The sequence below is a fragment of the Phocoena phocoena genome, chromosome 2, assembly GCF_963924675.1.
Source record: "Phocoena phocoena chromosome 2, mPhoPho1.1, whole genome shotgun sequence".
Lineage (NCBI taxonomy): Eukaryota > Metazoa > Chordata > Mammalia > Artiodactyla > Phocoenidae > Phocoena > Phocoena phocoena.
Window position 1 is genome coordinate 116,523,568 of NC_089220.1, and position 22,819 is coordinate 116,546,386.

The following is a 22,819-nucleotide window of genomic DNA, read 5'->3' on the forward strand; positions in this document are numbered from 1 at the left end:
ATTTAACTTTACAATTTGAATCCCAAATCCATGCTTTTTCCCGTTACACCATAGCTATCTCCGAGACTTACTGGATGTCTCCTCAAAGGGCAGTGGTGTGACTACCACTTCCCTCCTTGAAGGGCTGGCTCCTTTCTGGAAACTGGCCAAGGGGTGCATTGGGTCAGAGGGCCATCCTGCAGTTTGTCTGGGGAGGCACACCCAACTTCTGCTCTTTGCAATGTACAGCCACGCTGCCTTCTCAACTCACTCTCCTCCAGGACCCTAGTCCCTCACTTATTTTGAATTTCAAGACTTTGCCTGTACACCTCATTTTCCCCACCACAGAATGCCCCACCAATCCTGACCCTTCCTTCAGGGCCCAGTCCCTAGGGAGTAGCCTGCCTCCTTGTACCCACACTGGAGTCTCTGGTCTCTCCTCCATCATTGCCCCCGCCCCCAACTCTATGCTCCCCCCTCACACTCACACACTCACACACACACACACACACACACACACACACACACACACACTGTCTGCTCCTGAGCTCAGAGCAGATCACGCCCTGCTCCTCGTTAACAGTAATATATAATAACAGGCGATACTTAGCTAAGGGCTAACCATGTGCCGCCCACTGCACGCTAAGCCCTTTAAGCGTATTAACTCATTTCCTCCCCACAAAACCTTAAGAAGTTGGTGCTATTACTTCCCCCATTTGGTAAACTAGAGCACAGAGAGGTTAAGTAACTTTCCCAAAATCACATAGCTACTGACAACTTCCTCACTGCTGCCAAGCTGAAAACAAAGTCCAGGAAAGTTCCATAAGGCCCTTTGGATCTCTCTTGTCTCTGGGGCTTGCAGGGACCCCATCTCCCACTACTTTCCTGGACCCACACTGCAAACTGCGGCCGTACTGAGCTATTTATAGTTCCCAGAGCCATCAAGTGCTCTCACCTCTCCCTACCTTTGTCCATGCTGTTCCTTCTGCCTAAGGTCCCAGCTCTGTGAAGTCTCATTAGGCCTTCCCTCTTTTCTGCTTCCTGTGGACCTTGTACACCACTTCTTCACTTTTATCAGTTATCTCTTGGCGCTTGTCTGTTGGCCTGTCAGTACTGGGAACTCCTTGACGGTAACGAAGTGGTCCTACTAGTAGACTCCTGAATTGTCACATTCTCAGCGCCAGGTAAATGCTTGTGAATCTATAAATGCTGCTGTGAGTGAGGCCCACTCTCGACAAACAGATCCGAGGAGAGGGGACCAGGCCTGGCCTCAATCGCTTCTACATCGGGGGAGCCGCGCCCGAGGAAGGCTTGGAGGTTGCTCCAAGGCGGGCTGGTCGGCCCTCGGTGAGGGGGCCTTCAGGATCCTTCAGCGCCAGTGGGCAGGTGGGGGCAGGGCGTGGGCGCGGACACACCCCCCCGCAGTGCCCCCGGCGCCCGGCAGGGGGCGCCGCCCCGCCGGCCCACGCCCCGCGGCGCGCCGGGCCGGCTCCCTCGCGCAGGCGCGCTGCCGCGGGCGGAGGATCCGGGCCGCGCTTCCTCTCGCCAGGCCTGCGAGCTTCCTCCCAGCGGAGCCCAGGGCGAGCCGAGCTTGGCCGCCGCCACTGAGACCACCGTCGCCCTCTAGCTCTCGCCCCACCCCGCACCCTGCCCGGAGGTCTTGCCGGGGTGGGGTCCGAGCGGGGCGATCGCCCGGCCGCGCCGCCGTCGGGGCCATCCCCCGGCCAGCGGTCCCTCCCGCCCCAGCCAGCCTGTGGCCGCCGGAGCCTCCGGGACGTGGAACGCGGGGACCCCCTGCGGCCCCGATCCAGGGTCCAGGGCAGCCCCGGGCAGCCGGCGCGACGTCCCAAAATCGAACCTCTGTGGCGGCTTTCGGAAGCGGAACTCTACCGGGGCCGCGCCGGCTACATTGTTTCCTCCCCCCGACTCCCTCCCGCCCCCCTTCCCCCGCCTTTCTTCCCTCCCCGACCCGGGCCGAGAGGCCATCCCCCTGCCTCTGTCTGGCCGTCCCTCCTCCCCCTCCTTTCGCACCCAGACCTCTTTGTACCGCACCACCCGGGGACCCCTGCGCCCCTCCCCTCCCCCCTGGCCGCATGGACTGCCCCGCAGGCCGCTGATGCCGCCCGCAGCGAGGTGGCCCGGACCGCAGTGCCCCGAGAGAGGTGAGTGCCTGACAGACCTGGAGGAGGTGGGCGTCCGAGTGCTTACCGGCGGGAGGTGGGTGGAGGTCGCTCGTCCCGCTTCTGTTGCTTCTGTTGCAGCTGCCGTGGCGTCCACACCCATCCCCCACCTCCCTTACACCCTCCTTCCCGGGTTCGAAATCTCCCGGGAGTCACTGTCAGCCCAGCCCGACTGGGACGGGAGCGCAGGAGGGAGGTACTACCTTTCGAGCCCCACAGACTTGTCTGTGGCCACCCCGAGTCTGTCCTCCCCCTCTTGGGGGGGCTGGCTGGAGCCTGGAGGGAGGGGGTCGGCGTGGGCCAGGGCCCAGGAGAATGGGCGGTTTTCCATTCCCGGCCCAGGGCCTCCCTGCAGGTTCCTTGGCCTGCCTGGTTCTGACCCCTCCCGCATTCCCCTGCGGAGCCCCTGCCGTCTCCAGGAAGCCCAGGGCCCAGCCACCTCCCTTGAGCCTGCCAGAGGTTGAGCCTGTCACCCTCGGCCTCCCAGAAGACCAGGCCTAAGCCAAGGGACCTCTGACCCTAGGGTGGGGAAACTGGGCTGGGCCTCTGTCCTGGTGGAGGTGACACTGGGCATTAGGACCATGCCCCACCTCCTGGCAGCCTTGTCAGCCCCTTTTCCCAGGCTCCTCAGGGCCCAGCCAGGTGTCAGGAAGGGGCGTGTCCAGCCACTAGATTCTTGGAGCTTAACTAGGGGTTTATCTTCTCTCCTGTTTTGTAGACCGGGGGACTGAGGCTTAAAGGGGGAGTTGCTATCCCAGGCCTCTGGCAGAGTTAGGCTGTCTGTCCTTTCATCCCCCCGGCCCTGCAGAGCTGGACTGCTGTGGGCAGGGAGAAACCAGCCAGGTGCCTTTACCCACCAGGGACATAAGCCCCCAGCTTGGCCCATGGGTCCTTGTGGGGTGAGCACGTGCTCCCCTACAGAGGGCTAGAGAGAAGGGAGAGGGCTTCCGGCCCCGGCTCTGCCTGGGTCTGGGCTCGGGCAGTATTGGCACTGCCCGTGGGATTTCCCCCTGGTGCCTGAGGCTGGGTCCCACTGAGGGATGCGGTGAGTGTGTGGGGCACCCATGGGGTGCAGCCCTGGTGCTGAGCTGAAGCAGCCTGGTGGTCATTCCTGACCCCTCCCTCCTATACACCTTTGGCTCAGCTGGTGAATGGGATCTGGATGGGGAAGGCGAGAGCCCTGTTTCCACAAGGAGCACCCTTCAGCCTTGGCATGGGAACATTGTCAGAGTGGGGACACCCAGGGTGTCTCTTCCAAGCTCCCTACACCCTGGTGTTCCCAGTGTCTTTCTTGGTGGGGCCCCAGCAGGAGCAGGGTGAAGGCAGCAGGAAGGAGGCTGGGACTGTGGCAGGATCCTTTTGCTGCTGGAAGTGTGGGAGGTTCCCTGGAGGATACTTAGCCGTGTCTGGGGCCCCTTGGGGCTGCTAGCAGTTTTGTCCCACTCAGGCCTCTGCCCTTGATTTAGAGTTGTTTCCGGTTGCCCTGACATGCACAGTGGAGGGGACACAGATGTGTTGGGCCTGTGAGGCTCCCCTCACCCAGCCCTAACTTCCTTGCCAGCCTGAGGGCCTGGGGCTGAAGCCTGACATGGTTGGACGCCTGTGAGCTGTTGGGTGCAGGCCGGGGCCCCAAGACCCTTGTAGAAAGGGGTCTGGCTTCAGGCAAGCATGTGTGCAGGGCTTCACTTTTTATGTGGCGAGCTTGGTGTCTTCCTCCCTGCTCTTCTCTCTGCCTTGGGTCTGGGACAGAGAAGGACCAGAAGACGGTCCCCAGCACTGCTGCAGAGGGCACCAGGCCCCAAGGGGTTGAGCCATCACAGAGCAGACCAGAGTACAGGCAGAGACAGAGGCCCAGGGCTCACAGTGTGACGTGGCTGCCCCAACAAGCCTGATCTGGCAGGACGGCTTGGGTCCAGTCCTGAGCTTGTTCTTTGGGAGGTTTTGAACCTCACTGGCCCCAAAGGTGTTTGGTCTGGGAACAAGAAGGTAGGGAAGCACCCTCATGTGTCTGAGGGGCTGTCCCAAATCAGAAAGGCCATCCCTTGATGTCCCAGACACCAGGACCAGAGCTGGGTGGCAGGTGGGTCCCCAGGAAGCAAATCTGAGCTCAGAAAACTACGTATGTAGGTAAATAGTATTAGGGTTCTTAATTTAGAAAGTAACAAAACAGCACTACAGAAAATTTAGAGCACAGAAAATTCACCCACTGTTTCTTCACCGGCACAGTGACTGTTAGTATCTTGGAGCTCCCAGCCAGTCTTTTCCTGATCTTTTTTGCTTTGTCGCTGTTTTCATTTGGGTATGCGTGCCATCACACTTTTTTTCATTTAATACCATATCTGGGCATTTTCTCATGTTGCTACACAATCTGTGCAACTTTGCTCCTAAAAAGCTACAAAATATTCCCGAAAGCTCTGCCGCAGCAACCTTACCCCAACCCTCTTACCAAGCTTGTGCATTGTTGTTTCCCGTCTGTTGCTGTTGTAATTGTTGTTACTGCAGGCCCCCAAAGCAGCTGAGGGTATTGGAGAGAGTGGGCAGCTTGGCACCCAACCAACGTGATTCCAGGCCCAGCTGTGCCATTTAGGCCAGGGAAGAGGGACCTTGGACAGGTCATCCTTTGAGCCAGAGTTCCTTTATATACACAACAGGGACGGTGATACCTACTTCAGAGGGGAGTGTGCGGACACGGAACTAACTAACCAAGGTACTAGAAGGTGCCTGGCACACCCCCTGGCATCCACTAGGCGCTCTGTGAGAAGGCGTAGGCTTTGCTGAAGGAGTGCCCACTGCAGGCTGCCTCAGCGTGTGCAGAGGACACCTGGGCCAGGGCTGGCTGATGGCTTACCTAGCCAAGGGTGGTCTCTGCCCAGGGAGCCCTTCAGAAACCCTGTGTTCAGAAACTGCTCTGGCCAGTATCCTGTCCCCCATCTCTGCCTTCCCCCGTCCCCATCACCATGTGGAAGGTGGGCTACTGGTTGGTTTCTGGGGCCTGGCCCTACCCATTCTCCCTCTGTTCTTTCAGCATCAGAGCTGAATGGACAAGGCTTTTTCTCTGAGAGCCTGGCTGCCTCCTGTCCCCCAGCTTCAACTACTTCCTAGGCCAGCCCCACATTTCCCCAGTGGAGATAGAGGCCTACTTTTCCTGGGAAAACTGAGTCTTAGCAAGGAACCCCGGCATCCGGAGCCCCAAGCCAGGGACAGCCATGCCAGCCTCATCCTCCTGCCCAGTGGCTGGGGAAGGGAAGAAAGTTGGGGTCAGAGGCAGAGATTCTAGAGCCTCCCAGCTGGGAGTTGAAGGGCAACATAGATGGTCCACAAATCACTAGGGAAGTCTTGTGTGTTAGTGTCCTTCTCTTCAGCAGGTGCTCCCCAGGTGTAATCTGAGCGTGTACTGCTGTGACATCGCTTACTTCCTCTTGTTCCACGTCTGTGGAGATCAGAGAACTGGGAGTGCCCTGCTAGGGTCAGCCCATGGACAGTAGGAGGAAAACAGTCTCAGCTTGTCACTCCCAGGGCCTAGGAGACCATAGCCCCAGCTGACCCTGGTATGGCTCAGGACTAACCTAGGTAGAGGGTCCTCCCCAATGTGGCCCATTCATTGCAGAGGGCTCCCAGGCACATGACCTCGGACTCCGGCCACCAGACTTTTGCCTTTGGAGTGTCCCCCTCGTCCCTGGTCTTGGCGCAGGGGAGGCGGGCATTACAACTGCCCTCCTGTCCCACAGCTCGGGCTGGGATGAGGTCACAGGGTGCGGTCCTCTCCAAGATGCTGGCCTGGCTGGGGTGAGCACTTTGGGAGTTTCTCAGTGCCCCCCCTCCTTGGTTGGGGACAGGATGGGTGGAGGAGGCAGGCCACCCTCCACACCAGGCAGGGAGCACTGCCTCCCCTCCTCCTCTCCTCTGGGTCCCTTCATCCAAGGGCTGGAAATAGAACCCGCTAAGTAATGATTAAAGTCAAATTCAGACCTAAAAATAAAGAGCTGGTGAGGAAGAGCTAGCGTGCTCCCTGCGTGGCTGAGGGGAGAAGCAGGCAGGGCGAGGCTCGCTTCGGGGGGCCAAGCCCTGCTACCCGGGAGAGGCCAGAGCCTGCTGGGGGACCAGGAGTACTCCACTAACTGGGGGGCGTCTCTTGTGTCAGGCATGATGCAGCCCGTACCAATCAGGGTCAGACTGGCAGGACCAGGGAGAGAATCCCATTTTTCCCGTGGAGAAACTGAGGCCTGGGAGGGACAAGTGGTTTGTCCAGCGACTGTCCAAAGAGCTCCCCTTGGCAGGCCCCCAGGGACCTGAGGGCCCCATGCAGCCCAGCTCGCCCTTCTGCCAGCTCAGTTTCTCTTCCTGGTTTTGAGGTACTGTGATGAGGGTAGCTTCTCATCACACACCAGCTCTGTACGCCTCAGTGGGACTGGGCCTCCAACCGCAGCTTCCCTCCGCCTCCCCCTCCCCCTCCCCTTCCGTGGTCTAGGCCCCTAGAAGCAGGAGAGGCTGCCTGGTGCCCCCCTCCTCCCCGCGGGTCCTCCTCTGCACAGTCGGAAGCCTTGTGGGTGGGTAAAAACCTGGGTGTCATCTGACGCCTGCACACCCAGGCTGCTGCTTCTCAGCCCTGCCCAGCCCAGTTGCTTGCTCCCCAGCCGGCCGGACGTCTGTGGCCCATGCTGTCAGGGAGGCTGGAGGGGAGAGGAGAGAAGGAACCCTGAGGCCCCCCTGCCGACCAATAGCAGAGGCCAGAGTCAGAGAGGAGTCAGTCAGTAGGGAGAGGCCTGTGGTTCCAACTTCCTGGCAGGGCTCCGGGGAGCTCAGAAGCTGGGGATCTGCGTAGGCTGGAGCAGCCAGGAGGGCTTCCTGGAGAGGAAGGGCCATGAAAATCAAGAAGCGTTTGAGAAACAGACAGGGTAGGGGCAGAGGTCCTTGCTTAGAGCTCCTCCACTCTCTAGGGCTGCTGGCTTCTCTAGTTGCTGTGCGAGGCACGGTATGGCACATACTCTGTGCGAGGCACGGTATGGCACAGATGTGACCCATCCTTCCCAGGGCAGGAGGGCCGATCTCTGGGTGGACCTCCTCTCAGCTGCCCACTCGCACCTCTCTGTCCAGGGTGTCATCTGTCTTGCCCAAGGAAAGGGTGGAGGGGTTTTCTCCCGACCAGGTTCAGACAAATCTGAGCTGAAATCTTTGCTCTACCCCTTGGAAGCTGGGTGATCCTCCTCAGCCTGGCTCCTCCTCTGTCAAACAGATCAGCAGTAAAACCTCATGGGGTTTTTTGGAGGATTAAGTAACTAAGGCAGGATTGGGTCAGTAGGCTCTCACTCTTCATGCTTTCATTTTTACAGTCCATCCCGTGGGGCGAGGGTGTTGGTAACCCTTCTCCCTACACTGGGTAGCAAGACTGTACGTCCTTTGAGTTGGGCCCCCTCAGCTTTACCTTCTGAGCCATGTGTTCTCGGGGTCCCAGTTCTGAGATGGGGAGACCAGGAATCTGGTGGCCAGCTCACCGGCCTCTGGGCCGCAATCTCCCCACCTGTAACGTGCCTAGGGGACTTTGGGGTGAGGGACAAGGACGCTCTGGTTTTGAAGGGTTCGTTGGAGGTGGTTTTTAAGGGTTCATTGGAGGTCAGTGCTGAGAGGCTGTATGTAAATGTAGGCAAATGAAGATGCAAAGACCACAGCCTGTGCTGAGGTGGGTGGCGGAACAGAGGCTTGGAGTCCCCACTGCCCAGTGCATGTAGGTAATTAGGCTCCTGAGCGGTAATTAGAAACCTTTCTGGGCCAGGAGTGTCAGCCTCAGGCTGCAGCAGCGCCTGGGGAAGGCGGCTCCCCTTACTAGCCTCCTCTAGCTCCAGGCCCCCCCCCCCCCCCGAGCCATTGGGGGGCAGGAAAAAAGCCAGTGAGTTGCTGTAATTTGGTTTTTAACACTTTGCAGCCATTAAACTCACCCCTCCCCTTAGGGCAGGGGTGCTGGATGCTGAGGGAACCCTGGGGGTGAGGGTGGGGCAGCTCACACTGGAGACAAAGTGGGACCGTCCATCCTTCCAGCCCTCTCCTGACCCCCGGGGAGGTTCAGGCCTCTCCAAGGGTCTTGTGCCCAATTCTGCAGCTGCCCAGCTGAGGGCTCTGGGACCACCCATCTGGCTCAGTGGGAACCAGCCTCCAGCCCATGGCCTGGTGTGTCGCCAGGGGCATCACAGTGCCGTCAGCCTGGGTGCCCTGTGCTTCTAGAACCAGAGGTGGGGCTGATTTTACTGCTGCCAAACCAGCCCAGCTGCTGTTGGTGCCCCGCCCTCCTCAGGTGTCTTTCGGAGGGGCGTGGCCAATCAGAAACGCAGAGCTGTGTGCCAGACTGCCTGGGTTCAGAGCCTCTGTTGACCCTCACCCGCCTCACCCTGAGCCTCCTCCAGCCTTCATTAACTCTCTCTGTACCACGGTTTGAAATCCTAATCCTGGCCGGATCTAGCACAGTCGCTTCTACCTGAGATCCTCCCCTCCCCTCCCCCTCTTCCTGGAAGCCTTCCCCAGCGGCCTTTGTCTGTCTCCTCTGCCGAGGCACCAAGCACACCTGGCCCTGGCTGACCAGCTGGTAGCCAGGAGGGCTGGAGCAGGGCTGGGCACAGAGGAGAGATGCCGAGTAGCATTCCTGGGGTCCCAGGGGCAGGACCTCCTGGGCCCTTCCCCCCTCCTGTCCCTCCTGGCCACCACACATGGAGCTGGGCTCACAGGGAGACTCTTGAAACAGTGGCTCAAAGAATAAGAGGGCAAGGTGGACCTGCTTGTTGCCTCTGGGGGCTGCCCTGCCCCGCAGAGGCTCCAGCTGGGTCCTGTGGCAGGACCAGAGTCTCTGGGGGCCATGGCCCCCAGAGTTCCCCCAGGTCTCTTGTGCACTTCCCTTTTCAGTGGCTATTTTTAGCTGGGTGTAAACAGTTACTGAAGGCTCCCACGCCCCATTAGGCAGTGGAGTTTTGGTGAGGGGGGCAGGGCAGGAGCCCCTTAACCTACACTGGCCCTCAGCACGTGCTAGGCTGTGAGGGTCTACAGCTTCCCCAAGGCAGGGAAAGGGCAGTTGCTGGGCTTCCCCCCTGCCTGCCAGCCTGGGCTCCCAAGAAAGGCCTGCCTGAGGCTGTGGTCACTGACCTCAGCGCTTGGGCACAATGCCCAGCCTGTTCCTGGGACCCCAGCACAAGAACTCCTGGGAGCAGGGTTTGGGGCAGGAAGTCGGAGTGAAAGCCCCCTGTCCCCCAGCCCTGTGGGGGTGGGGTGGCAGCCGCTGTCCCTTTGGGGTTAAGTATAGTCCTGTCGGTTATGGGACCGCAGTGTGGTGCAGCCAGCCTAGCTCCCCCTGTTGTTTGTTGGTTCATTCATTCATTCAGCACTAACGTGCTGAGCAGCCGCCCTGGGCCCGGCTGTCCTCCTGCAGGGGCTCCCGGGCCAGGGTCAGTGAGCTTCTCGCTGGAGCAGGGGGCATGAGAGGCTCTGGAGGCCCGGAGCAGCCACCACAGCTGGGGAGCCACGGAAGGCTCCTGGCACAAGTGGTTTTCAAAAAGTTATTGATTTTCTTACTAATCTTATTTTTAGGGAGAAGGTAATAGATGCATGTGGTTAAAAAAACAAAAGTTAAAAGAACAAAATAGCAAATATACAACGAACAGTAAGTTTCCCTTGAACTTGATACTTACTACTCCTTCCCATTCCCAGAGACAACCTCTGTTATCAGTTTCTTCTATCTTTCAGAGATAATCCGTGCATATCTAAGGTTAGGGGTGAATGGTATGTCCTTTTAAAAAACAGTAATTTGTAAAATACCATGGGTGATGTCCTGCACCCTGCTTTTTCTTCGGTCTTTGAGTATTTCAGACCTACCAAAAAGCTGAAATAATGGTATAATGAACACCCATGTATACTTTACCCAGCTTCACCAGTTCTTAAGATTTTGCCACATTCGCTTTACCTCCTCTTTTATATACATGGACATATGTGTATACGTATTTTTTTTTTGCTGATTTATTTGAGTGTTAGTTGCAGGCATCGTACCTTTCTCTCCTGAGTACTTTATCGTGTATCTCTTACATAATCACAGTACCATGATCACACCTAAGAAAATTAACATTAATTCCATAACATTATCTAACATTTTCATTTCCCCAGTTGTCCCCAAATGATCTTTACAGCTATTTTTTCCCTCTGATCCAGAATCTTATTCAGAATCACTCATGGAATCTTGCTGTCATGTGTCTTTTCTTTTCTTTTTTTCTTTTGCAGCTTTGTTGAGATATAATTGCGATTTAATGTTGTGTAAGTTTAAGGTATACAGTGTGACGATTTGATATATGTGCATATTGTGAAACGATTACCACAGTGAGGTTACTTAACACTTCACCTCACATAATTACCATTTTGTTGTTGTGTCATGTTTCTTTTGTGTCTTGTTTAATCCAGAACATTCCCCAGCCTTTGTTTGTTTTGTCTTTTATGACATTGACTCTAAGAGTCCAGGCCGGTTATTTGGTCTCTGCCTGCCTACGTCTTCCTGATTGGAGTCAGGTTAAGCAACTCTGCGGGGCCCATCGCACAGAGGATGCTGTGCCCTCCTTAGTGCAGGAGGCACGCGGTGTGCGCCTCTCATTATTGGTGATGCTTAATTTGATCACTCGGTTAACGAGGTATCTGCCACATCTCCCTGTGGTGGAGGTGCTTTTTCCTCTCTCTGATTAATCTGGAGGGTGGTACTTAGATGCCATGTCACTGTCCTATTCCCCCAGCAACGTTTCCTTCGTGACTTGAGCTGGCTTTTTGCCATTTCTACTTACTCTATCATGGGGAGGTTTCTGTATCAGCACCCGGAGATCCGTCCTGGCCCCATAACAGCTGGAGTTGTGTTGTTGCCTTTTCAGGCTATCTGGTCACATATTTACTTGGTTCTTTATTAACGGACATAAAGGTTGTCTCCCAATCTCTTGCTACAACAAACAGTACTGCAGGGACTGTCCTACTACATTTTCTTAGGCACACGTGCAACCCCTGAAGGTTGAGTGGAGGTTCCTTGGGTAGAGAAGGGGGAAGGAGTGGAGAGGGAATGCCAAGGCGGGAAGGTGGGTGGGGTACCAGGGTCCTAGGAGCAGCGGGTGAGAAGGGGATCTGGTTCAGGTGCTGGAGAGCCAGTGAGTCCCAGAAGGGTCAAGGGACTTTCCCAAGGTCACACAACAAGTTGGTGGCAGAGCCAGGAACAGGACTCAGAGCCCTTGACTCCCGGGACAATGTTCCTGCACTTCTTCCACAAAGTGGCCTGAAACAAGGTTCACATAACCCTGGAAGGGCCCCTCTGTGCCTAATCAAGGCCTGACTAGAGGCCTAGGTTCGCAGTAGCCCCTCCCAGCCACTCTGACTCTTGGCCTCTGACCTGGAAGGGGATAGCCCAGCTGGACCCTCAGAGCCCTAAGGACGGGACCTTCCTGGCCTCGTGACTTCGCCAGGGAGGAGCCATCAGAGAGGGTCTGCAGCTCCTGCTGGCAGGATTTCTGTGGGAAGAAAGCAGGCTTCAGAACAGCCCTGGGAGCTGTAGGGCTGTCACCAGCCCATTGTACAGATGGGGAAACTGAGTCCTGAAGTCATAGCCGGTAGAGCAAAGGGGAGAGTCTAGCTCCTCCCTCTCGTTTCCACATCTGTCAAAACCCAGACCCTCAAGGAAGGCCACCCTGACCCTCCTGGCCTTGCCCCTTCCTCTGAGCACTGCTTGATTCTCCCTCTTCCCTTGCACTCTCTTCTCGAGGCCAGTGTGGTCCCCGCCTGCTGGCAGCCCCCGCATGGTGCGTGCACATAAGGCAGGAGGCACCAGGGCTGGGGGTCCAACTGGCCTGCTGGCTCAGGCACATGACATCTGCGTGGGGCAGGATGCTCACTGGAGGTGTAGCCTCAGGTGAGGCCACTTGCCTCTCAGCCTGGCTCATCTGTAAAATGGGGATAATAATAGCCTCTCCCTCTCAGTTGTCAGAGGATTTGATGAGCCATAACGTGCCAAGGACAGGGCGCAGCACAGAGTAAGTGCTCAGCAAACAGGACCTATTATTATTTTTGTTATTATCATCTAGTCAGTGGGGAGGCGGCAGCAGCAGCAGCTGCAGGCCTGCAGGGGAGGGAGTGTTTGCAAACTGACAGCTGGGAGGGTGACTAATGGTGCCTCAGCCTCCTCGCCCTCTCTCCCTTGGTGGTGGTGAATCTTGCGAGGGAGGGGGAGGCGAGGGGATGTGGAGAGCTGGCAGAGCCCCTATTCAGAAGGTCTTGAAGGTTGGGGACCCAGCCAGCCACAGAGGGACCCCAGTTCAAGTTCCGGACCATCGCCCCTAACTAGCTGTGCGACGTAGGGCAAGTTGTTCAAACCTCATGAGCCTCAGTTTCCATTTCTACAAAATGGGGGCAAGAGGAGCTCACGGCTCCCACATGTGGTTCTTGGGAGCCTGGAGGTGCTTCCTATACTCATGGTGGCTCAGTCGTGTCAATGTATGTGTGTGTAGGGGAGTCCGGGCTCATCCTTCTTGTGCCCCAGGCTCCCTGCCCAGATGGCAGAGGTTGACGGGCTGCCCTTGGGACAGGAAGCACTATGTATGCCGGGAGGAAGGGAAGCCTGGAAGTGGGGCCTGGATGCAGTGGTGCTTCTCCCCACCTCTGTTCTCCCCGACTCCTTCTGGTCTCCAAGACCACATACTCCCCTGCTGAGGCCCACAGACCCCATGGCCCTCAGAAGCAAACCCTGTTTCCTCACGTCAGCGTTTGAAGCCCCCGCATCCCTGCAAGTTTTGTGCCAGGCGGACCCAGTACACACGGTCTCCTGCCGCAGACTGACAGGGTGCTCAGACCGTCAGGGTCTGTTTCCCGCCCTCCTCACCATGGGCTTCCAGCCTGGGATGCCCCTGCCTTTTTTAGCCCTCTAGCCTTCAGGGCTCAGCTCCAGCGCTCCTTCCTCCAGGAAGCCCACCTAAGCTCTGCAGTCCTCACTCACCTCACACCCCTAGGCACTTGCCCCCTTCCAGTCACTGCATCCTCCAAGGGGAGTCGCCATCCTGCACTGGAAAATCCCCTGACTGTGGAGTTTATACAAATGGAATCACAAGGCATGTGTGCTTTCTGTCTGGCGTCTTGGTTAGCATGTTCAGATGCATCAGTGTTGTTTCCTAGCTGTAGTTTATTCATGTTTACTGCTGGCCAGTACTCAGTGAATGTACACAGTTTAGCCATCTCACTCCTCATGGGCGTCTGGGCAGTTCCCAGTGTGAGGTTTGCTACAGACCGTGCTGCTGTGTGTGCTCTTGTACCTGTGTCAGCAGTGCCTGCCCTGTTCTCTCTTGGGTGTGTGCTGGGAAGTAGGGCTGCCAGGCCATGGGGTTGGCATACATTTGGCTTCAGAGATACTGCCTGGGTGAGTTTTTATAGGTGACAGAACTAAGAGGCCCACAGAGGACAAGGGACTTTCCCAAGGTCCCAAGCACCTTCCCCAGGTTCACAGCTGCCCTGTGGTCCCCCACAGACCACTTAGCTGATATCCAGCCATGGGGGGCTGGTGGGGCAGGCACTACTCACCCACTACGCTTTGTAGCCTCTGTTGGTCACTCCAAGGGCTGTAAGGCCACGATGGGCTCAGGGTTGACGGCCCTCTGTCCTTGGGGGTCCTCAGCCCTCATCCCCTGCCTCCTCCCCTGCCCCGTGCCCTCAGCCTGCTGAGACTGGAAAGGACAGCCCTTGCCCCAGGTCCCAGCTCTGGAAGCCTCTGGCATCTGTTCGCATTGCTATGGGGAAGGAGTAGGGTCTCAGTGATGGAGGGAACCATCTCCTCTCACAGCCTTCCCTCAATCTTCCCCTCTCCCCACAGCTCTCATGGTACCAAGTGACAGGTTGGCCTTCCTGTGACACGGGGATACCAGATCTTCTGAGAAGATGTCGGCAATTCAGGTACTGCAGGGGCAGGGGTCTAGGGCAGTGGAGTATCCCCACCACCACCACGGGGGTGCTGAGAAGAGTGAGAATGAGGATTCAGGTCGATTCATTCCCCTTTTCCCCAGTCCTGGCTTTCAGCAAAATGGAATTCCAGGGCCCACTGTCAGATGCACGGCCCTCAAGATGGGAGCACAGGTCTGGGGGCCGTGGGGAAGTCTCAGCTAGAAGACACCCAGAGCTCTCCAGGGGGAGGGCACCTCACCCAGACTCAAGGAGGCCAGCCGAGAGGCTGTGACCTTGAGGGCTTGCAGGTGGGTGGGGCCCCAGGCTTCTCCGCCCACGTGTCGCCTGCCCTGCAGGCTGCCTGGCCATCCGGTACAGAATGTATTGCCAAGTACAACTTTCACGGCACTGCTGAGCAGGACCTTCCCTTCTGCAAAGGAGACGTGCTCACCATTGTAGCTGTCACCAAGGTAACCAGGGACTTCACACCCCTACCCACTTCCTACCTCTGGGTTTTGTCTCCCCTGCACGGGAGGGTGAGCCTGAGAGCGTGTCTGGGCTCCCCTCTCCCCAGGACCCCAACTGGTACAAAGCCAAGAACAAGGTGGGCCGTGAGGGCATCATCCCAGCCAACTACGTCCAGAAGCGGGAGGGCGTGAAGGCAGGCACCAAGCTCAGCCTCATGCCGTGAGTACCTCTGGGTACGGTTGGGAATTCCCAGTCTGGGAGGAAGGAGGACGGGGAGCCCTGTTACCCCTAGAAGAGAGTCCGGAGAGCAGGGAGGCGAGAGTGAGGGGCTGGGATGTCTGTGAGGGCCTCTCGAGACGAGGGCAAGGGCATGGGTGCCGGACCTCAAAGGGGAGGACGGAGCTAGGAGAGCTGAAGAAAGAAGGGCAGGAGGCAGAGGATGAGGGCCTCCAGAGCCTGTCTGAGCCCTGAACTGTGGAGTGGTGCCAGCCAGAGGGAGGGCCTTCGGGAAGTGGAGCCTGGCAGTGCCCTTGGGCCACCATGACCCCAGGCCTGGCCTCCCCGCAGCTGGTTCCATGGCAAGATCACGCGGGAGCAGGCAGAGCGGCTCCTGTGCCCACCAGAGACAGGCCTGTTCCTGGTGCGGGAGAGCACCAACTACCCCGGGGACTACACTCTGTGCGTGAGCTGCGACGGCAAGGTGGAGCACTACCGCATCATATACCACGCCAGCAAGCTTAGCATCGACGAGGAGGTGTACTTTGAGAACCTCATGCAGCTGGTGGAGGTGAGCGGAGCGCGCCGGCCCTGGTTCCGGCTACAGTCCCACCACTCTAGCTGGATGACCTTGGGCACGTCCTGCAGCCTCTGCGAGCCCACGTTTCCTCATGCCTCGATAGAGCCCGTGCTGTGTGCCAGCGTTGAGCTCTGACCCCACAATGCCTGCCCAGGGAGGTGGTACCCCAGTTCATAGGCCAGGAAACAGAGGTTCAGAGCGGTTAAGAGACCTGCCTCTGGTCACACAGCTGTGACTTGGAGGCGCCAGGACTAGAATCTGAGTATTCTGATCCCAGAACTAGCTTCCTTCCAGCCACTCATAGAGCTGTATGCCCAGCTGTGCGTACGTAAACATGTCCTCCTGAGCTTCACCTTGATGGCCCACATGTCCCTGCAGCTCCCAAGGCCATCTCTACCCCAGGCAGCCTCCAGATGCCTCCTGTACTCACTCTCAGCACCTTCCCCCTGTTGGCCTGGCTTGGCCTATGACAGGGGAGGGTCCTGTGCACACCTGGCTAGAGGCTGGTATTAGACTGAGCCAGGGCTTGTCCTCTGCTTTGGGATGCTGGTGAGGCCCAGAGTGATCACAACAACCCGGTATCCGTCCAGCACCTGGGTGTGGGGTGGCATGGGAGATGGACCATGTGTCTGGGGCCTCCCTAACCCCTGCTAGAAATGGAGAGCCCTCCTGACCCAAAGCAACTCTGGGCTGGGTGGGACCGGCCTCTGCTGCCATCTGGTGGTCAGACCAGGGCAGTGCACGGGAGCCGCGGGTGGTACACAGGGGGCTGGCCCTGATCGCCTGCCCTGCCCTCTACAGCACTACACCTCAGACGCAGATGGACTCTGTACTCGCCTCATCAAGCCAAAGGTCATGGAGGGCACCGTGGCGGCCCAGGATGAGTTCTTCCGCAGTGAGTGCCACCCCCCCCCACGCCCACTCCTCACTTGCCCACCCGCCTCCTCCCACCCGGGCTTCCTGGCACTACCCCCTCCTGGAGGCTCTGGGAACCCCACATAAGTCACAGTCCAGTCTGCTTCTGCTGTGACCCTCGCTCTGGCTTCAGCACCCCTCACTCACCACCCACTCCCCCCACAGGCGGCTGGGCGCTGAACATGAAGGACCTGAAGCTGCTGCAGCCCATTGGGAAGGGGGAGTTTGGAGGTGAGCCAGAGAGAGTGGGGGCCCTCGGAGAGGCTGATGACGGGGGGAGGGAGGGTCCAGGAAACGACCCCCAACTCTCTTGCCCCAGACGTGATGCTAGGTGACTACCGAGGGAACAAAGTCGCCGTCAAGTGCATTAAGAACGACGCCACTGCCCAGGCCTTCCTGGCTGAAGCCTCGGTCATGACGTGAGTTGGGGCAGGGGGTGGGGAGGTCACCCGGGGCCAAGAGGTGATGGGGAGGCTTGGCAGGCTCTGACCACCCCGTCCTGCCCCAGGCAACTTCGGCATAGCAACCTGGTACAGCTTCTGGGCGTGATCGTAGAGGAGAAAGGTGGGCTCTACATCGTCACCGAGTACATGGCCAAGGTGTGTGCCTGCCCCGCGATCCAGCTGCCAGCCTGGAGCTAAACACTGGGGCTCGAGCCTTCCAGCTGCCCCAAGCCCCCCACCATACCCTTGGGCCCCTGCTCCCTCAGTCCCTTCTCTCCAACTGGTCTTTGAAGTCACCAGGGCTTGGCTTTTGTCTTGACTCATCATTTATTCACTACGACCTTGGAAAAGTTGTGTCACCCCTCCAAACCTCAGGTCCTCATCTGTGAATGGAGGTAGTAACAAAGTTTACCTCAGAGATTTATGAAGATTAAGAGATAATGCATGATAATTGCTGAGCACAGCGTCCAGTGTCCAGACTCTGATATTCCTTCAGTAGTGACGTCCTGACCTCTCCCCTGCCCCTCCCCTCTCCTGACACCTCCCTTGAGTGTCGCCATTTACCCAGCCCCAGGCCCACTGTTCCCAGGGTCTAGAGGGCAAGTCTGACTTATAGGGCCTGTTGGTCTGTCTGTCCTGCCCCCAGGGGAGTCTGGTGGACTACCTGCGGTCTCGGGGTCGGTCGGTGCTGGGCGGAGACTGTCTCCTCAAGTTCTCACTGTGAGTGAAGCAATGCCTGATTGGGGGCGGGGGGTGGCTGCTATGGGATCCCTGTCTGAGAGGACGTGTGGCTGGCTCGCCCCCAGAGATGTCTGCGAGGCCATGGAATACCTGGAGGGCAACAACTTCGTGCACCGGGACCTGGCAGCCCGCAACGTGCTGGTGTCCGAGGACAACGTGGCCAAGGTCAGCGACTTCGGCCTCACCAAGGAAGCTTCCAGCACCCAGGACACGGGCAAGCTGCCAGTCAAGTGGACAGCCCCCGAGGCCCTGAGAGAGAAGGTGGGCGCGCCTCTCCTCAGGGCCTGAGCAGTGGTGGGTGGGGTTCCCGGGTCACCTGCACCCCCCAGTTCCCAGGACCTGACACTGCCTCTCCCATCCACGTGGCAGAAATTCTCCACCAAGTCTGACGTGTGGAGTTTTGGGATCCTCCTCTGGGAAATCTACTCTTTCGGGCGAGTGCCTTATCCAAGAATTGTGAGTGTGGGCGCTGGGGCTGGGTGGGGCTTGGAGCAAGGGAGGGGGTGACAGGGAGGGGGACCGGCTGATCCCCACCTCCCCGGCCTGAGGCCTAGAAGCTGCAGACCTGCCCTCGGGACCTTCCAGGCGCTCCCCTGGCCGGGGCTGAGGCGGAACTAGGGGGGTTCTTGGAGAGCAACGCTGAGTGGGGGGTCCCCTCGGGGTCAGGCCTTACACCGATGCGTACCACCCACCTGCCCGCAGCCCCTGAAGGACGTTGTCCCGCGGGTGGAGAAGGGCTACAAGATGGACGCCCCCGATGGCTGCCCACCTGCAGTCTACGAGGTCATGAAGAACTGCTGGCACCTGGACGCCGCCATGCGGCCCTCCTTCCTGCAGCTCCGTGAGCAGCTGGAGCACATCAAAACCCACGAGCTGCACCTGTGACTGCCGGCCTCCGCCCAGGTCGGGGGCCTGTGGGGACTGAACCCAGAGAGATTGCGGACCTGGTGCCCCACTCGCTGGGCCCAAACCCGAACTGAGCCCAGCAGGACCGTGGGCCTCTTTTCTCTGTCGCAGCCTGCGCCCCTTCTGGCCCCCGGAGACCCCGCCTAGGCCTGGCACCTTCTCTCATGGACCCACCTGTGGGGCTTTGGGAACCCCGCCCAAGGGCCAAGAAGGGAGGAGGCTGAGGAGCCCTACTGGGGTCAGGCTCCCCCTGGCCTCCCGTATCTCGCCTTCTTAGAGTTTTATCCCTTTCCTTTTTTGAGATTTTTTTCCGTGTGTTTATTTTTTATTATTTTTCAAGATAAGGAGAAAGAAAGTACCCAGCAAATGGGCATTTTACAAGAAGTACGAATCTTATTTTTCCTGTCCTGCCCACAAGGGTTGGGGAGACCAGGCCCCTCTCTAGGGACACATCGCCCCAGCCTCGTTCCCCACCCCGTGTTCCTTGTCCGTGTTGCCTCGGTCGCCCCGTGTCTGCGCTTGACCATGTTGCACTGTTTGCATGCGCCCGAGGCAGACGTCTGTCAGGGGCTTGGAGTCCGTGTGCCGCTGCCGCCCGCCCACCCGCCGGCCTTGTGAGATGGAATCGTAATAAACCACTCCATGAGGACCCCGCCGCCCAGTCTCGGCGCTTCCTCCGCCGAGCCTGCCTGTCCCACCCGGCCTCCCATCCCCGTGCCATCTTGTCCATCCCCCTGTCTCTGTGAGTGAGGCTGTGCTTGCCCTGTGAGTGGGGCGGGGTGGGGAGCACCGCGGGCAGATGTAGCCGCCGCCTTATGTCAGCTGCACGAGCGAGTGTCCTGTGTCTGCCATGGGAGAGCTCTCACTACCCGCCTCTCCCAGTGTCCCGCTGCCAGGCAGGTTTGGCCCTGAGGCCGCCCCGGGCTTGGGTCCCGTCCACAGGGTGATGCCTGGGCATCCCGGCCGCCTCTCCTGCCGTGTTGTTCAGGCCCTCAGCACGAGGAGGGCTGGAGCCACGGACGGGGGAGAAAGCCAGGCCTGACCAGCTGGAGATGGGCTCCCCTTGGTAGGAGGCAGGATAAACGTCTGGTGCTTCAGAGGAGATGGTGACCTGGAGTGGGAGGGGGAAGGGGAGACTCTGATACGCTGGTGGTTCTCACAGTCTGCCTAAGATGTAGCACTGCCGCCCCGTCCCCAGCCCTGTGTGTGCCCAGCCCCGTGCCTGAGGACACAAAGGTGGGGGGGGTCTTCCCCACCGCACCTTGTGGGGCACAGATGGAGAACGCGGACCAGCCATGGGGTTTTCTCCTCTCGGGTTCCCCAGGGCCAGTGGTCAGTGTGGAACCTCTGAGGGCAGGCTCACCTCATTCACTGAGACAGGCAGCAGGGGTGGGGTTCCCCTTGTTGTTGGCACTCCGCGCCCGCCTTTCCTAGCCAGCAAACCCTGAAATCCAGGCAGTTCTGACCTGGCAGTACGCCTCGCGTCTGCAGCTCCTCGGCCCACCGTGGTCCAGCACCATCACCTCCCACAGCCCAGTGTTGCCACTCCTCACCTCCCCGAGTCCGTTCTGTCTGCACACAGCCAGACTCATTTTTTTAAAACTAGACTTCATTCAACAACAAATATTTGGATACCTGCTGTGTGTAGGACTGGGGTTCAGCAGTGAGCAAAACAGACCCCGTGGAGTTCACAGTTGGGAAGACAATCACATAGACAATTACAAACTGATAAGTGCTGTGAAAGAAACATACATCCTGGGAATCGGGCCTTGACTGTAGATCAGGGAGGGCTTCCCAGAAGATGCAGCGTTAGAAGGATGAACGGGAGGGTAAGGGAGTGGGTAGCAGCATACCAAGAGGGAGGAGCCAGCTGGTCCCTGCTTCCCAGAAATCACTGGAGAGGGGAACTGAGCCTGCCATAGGTGTTAGCCACAAGGAGGTTGCTGGTGACTTTAGCAAGACCTGAGCTTGCTGGGGGTGGATTCCAGATCACAACGGCTAGAGGAGGTGCGAGGAATGCGGGAAGGTAGGCAGTCTTTGGAGGAGCCTGGCCGTAATGAAGAGGAGAGGGGGTGAGAGGATATTTAAGACAGCAGAGGCTTGAGCAAATCTGACCGCCAAAGGGAAGGACGTTTACCTTGGTATAGCGTCCACATACTGAGAGGGAGGCGGAAAATATAGAGGGGAGGTCGTGGTAGTGATTGAAGGTGGAACCTTCCCTAGAGCAAGGTCGGGCAGCTGGAATCCAGACCGTAAGGGGCAGTGGGTCTGCGATGGGAGAGGGACTGTCCTGGTGAGACTGCCAAGGAGAGGGAATCACGCAGTGGTAAATGTCTGACACTCAGTTCTAGGGCAGGTGTGGGGGAAGGGAGCTCTGATGTATAGTGTGCCGGTGTCCATGGTGTACCCTCTGCCAGGGTAGATTTCATGCTACCAACCTGACTTCACTGAAAGCAGGGATCAGGGCGGACTCTGACAATTGGCTCTCACTAGCTGGTCTGGAAGCCAGTTCAGGTTCAGAAACATGCAAAGATGCCTGTGGCCATGAGGCCACAAGGGGGGCCAGGCAGGCGTCATAATGGAGAACTGCACCAAGTGTGACAAGCAAGAATAAAGGGGCGGGCTTCCCTGGTGGCGCAGTGGTTGAGAGTCCGCCTGCCGATGCAGGGGACACGGGTTTGTGCCCCGGTCCGGGAAGATCCCACATGCCGCGGAGCGGCTGGGCCCGTGAGCCATGGCCGCTGAGCCTGCGCGTCCGGAGCCTGTGCTCCGCGACGGGAGAGGCCACAGCAGTGAGAGGCCCGCGTACCGAAAAAAAAAAAAAAAAAAAAGAATAAAGGGGCAAGTTCCGGCTGATGGGGCGCTGCGGGAATGCAGGCGCAGGTACCGGGATGTTCCTTCTACCTGGTGGCATGTGAGCCCCCCTCCTGCTCCCATTCCTTCATTACTTCTCCCCTCTCTCCCTTGGTTTATGGTTTTTTATTTTCCCCCTCTTTCTTCTCTCATCCTCCCTTTGTGCTCTACTGGCAACTACTGGCAACTGGCATGTCATAGATGAGCGAGACAGAATTCTCACCCAAGGAGCTTACAGACCTGGGGGAATCCGCTCAGGGCTCAGCTCGGTGCCCAGAAATCTGGTGGATGTTGCCCACCGCCAGCACCAAGCCTGTGAGGCAGAGGACGGAGGCGTGGGGCGGCTTCTCAGACGTGTGGAGAGCAGTCAGGGACGGGGTGGGGCGATCCTGGCAAGGGAAGGGCACTGACTGGGCAAAGGCGGTGAGGTGCTTAAGTGTGGCCGGGATAAGGTGCCAAGGGGTGTAGTTTGGGAGCAAGTGAGGCTGAAGAGAAATCAGGGCCCAGACCCCACCTGGCTTTGCAGGCCCCTCAAGGAGTTTAACTTTACACAAAGATGACCAAGAGCAATTGAAGGATTTAGGGCGGAGTGACATAGATCACTTTAGAAAGATCATTCTGGCTGCAGTCTGGCTAGAGGAGGTTGTTGCCAAGATCTTGGCTCTCTGTGCACCGCTGCCGAACGGAAATACGGAGACAGAGTTATAGAGGAGAAAGAGAGAGTGGCTTTATTTCTTTGCCAGGCAAAGAGGTAACACAGTAGTCTAGCGCCTCAGGAACTAGGAGCCGCTCTCTCTTTCTCCTCCATAACTCTGTCTCCGTATTTCTGTTCGGCATCAGTGCACAGAGAGCCAAGATTTTGGCAACAGGGTGGTGGTGTCCGGAGTGGAGACAGGGAGATGGTGGGGAGGCTGAGAGGCCAGACAGGAGGTGACTGATGGTGGCCTGGACTAGGGAAGCTGGTAGGAAGTGGAGAGGAAGACGAACACGGTGTTTTACTGAGCTGAGTTCTGTCACGCCTTGTTCTGATGGATGTAGTATCTCACGTAACCCTCCAAACAACTCTTGGAGATATACGCTATTATTATCTCCGTTTTACAGGTAAGGAAAGTGAGGCTTGGAGAGATTAAAGCATCCGGTAACAGTATGAGAGTGGCAGGAGCAAATTGAAGAGCTTGCTGATGGCTGATGCGAGGATGAGGCAGAGGAAGGGATCTGGGGGGGGTTTCAGTCTCCAGCTTGATAAGGTGGGTGGTGCCACCCATTTCCCCTCAGCCCTGGAGGAGGATGTGCTGGGGGTTGGAGAAGAGGAGTTTGGTTTGGACGTGTTGTCTGGGGGCCTTTGAGACATCCAAGCAGAGAGGTCTACTCCAGGGTTAGACATTCATTGGGGGCTGTGGCTGCAGGAGAAGCCAGGCTGAAAGTAGAGATTTGGGGATCATGGGCACAGCAATGGTGCTTGAAGCCATGGACGTGAACGAGCTTGGCCAGGTAGCACGTGGAGCCTGAGGAGAGACGTGACCCGTAAGGGGCCAGGGAGGGAGAAGAGTGACCCAGAAGCAGCTCCTGGGATGGCCCAGGGCAGCAGAGAGGCAGGTGAGCCCTGGGGCAGGGGTTCT

At 58.1% G+C, this 22,819-nt stretch overlaps 1 protein-coding gene across 1 annotated transcript; it reads left to right on the plus strand.

The window, feature by feature from the left end:
- The first annotated feature begins 1,483 nt into the window (after window positions 1–1,483).
- Window positions 1,484–18,731, plus strand: CSK (C-terminal Src kinase). Its single transcript, XM_065900872.1, has 13 exons — window positions 1,484–2,141; window positions 14,011–14,090; window positions 14,435–14,548; window positions 14,653–14,765; window positions 15,114–15,333; window positions 16,144–16,237; window positions 16,423–16,488; window positions 16,577–16,676; window positions 16,766–16,856; window positions 17,347–17,420; window positions 17,507–17,702; window positions 17,811–17,897; window positions 18,144–18,731. The coding sequence occupies exons 2-13, from the start codon at window positions 14,076–14,078 to the stop codon at window positions 18,324–18,326; spliced, it is 1,353 nt and encodes a 450-aa protein (XP_065756944.1). The 5' UTR covers window positions 1,484–2,141; window positions 14,011–14,075; the 3' UTR covers window positions 18,327–18,731.
- Window positions 18,732–22,819: the final 4,088 nt, after the last annotated feature.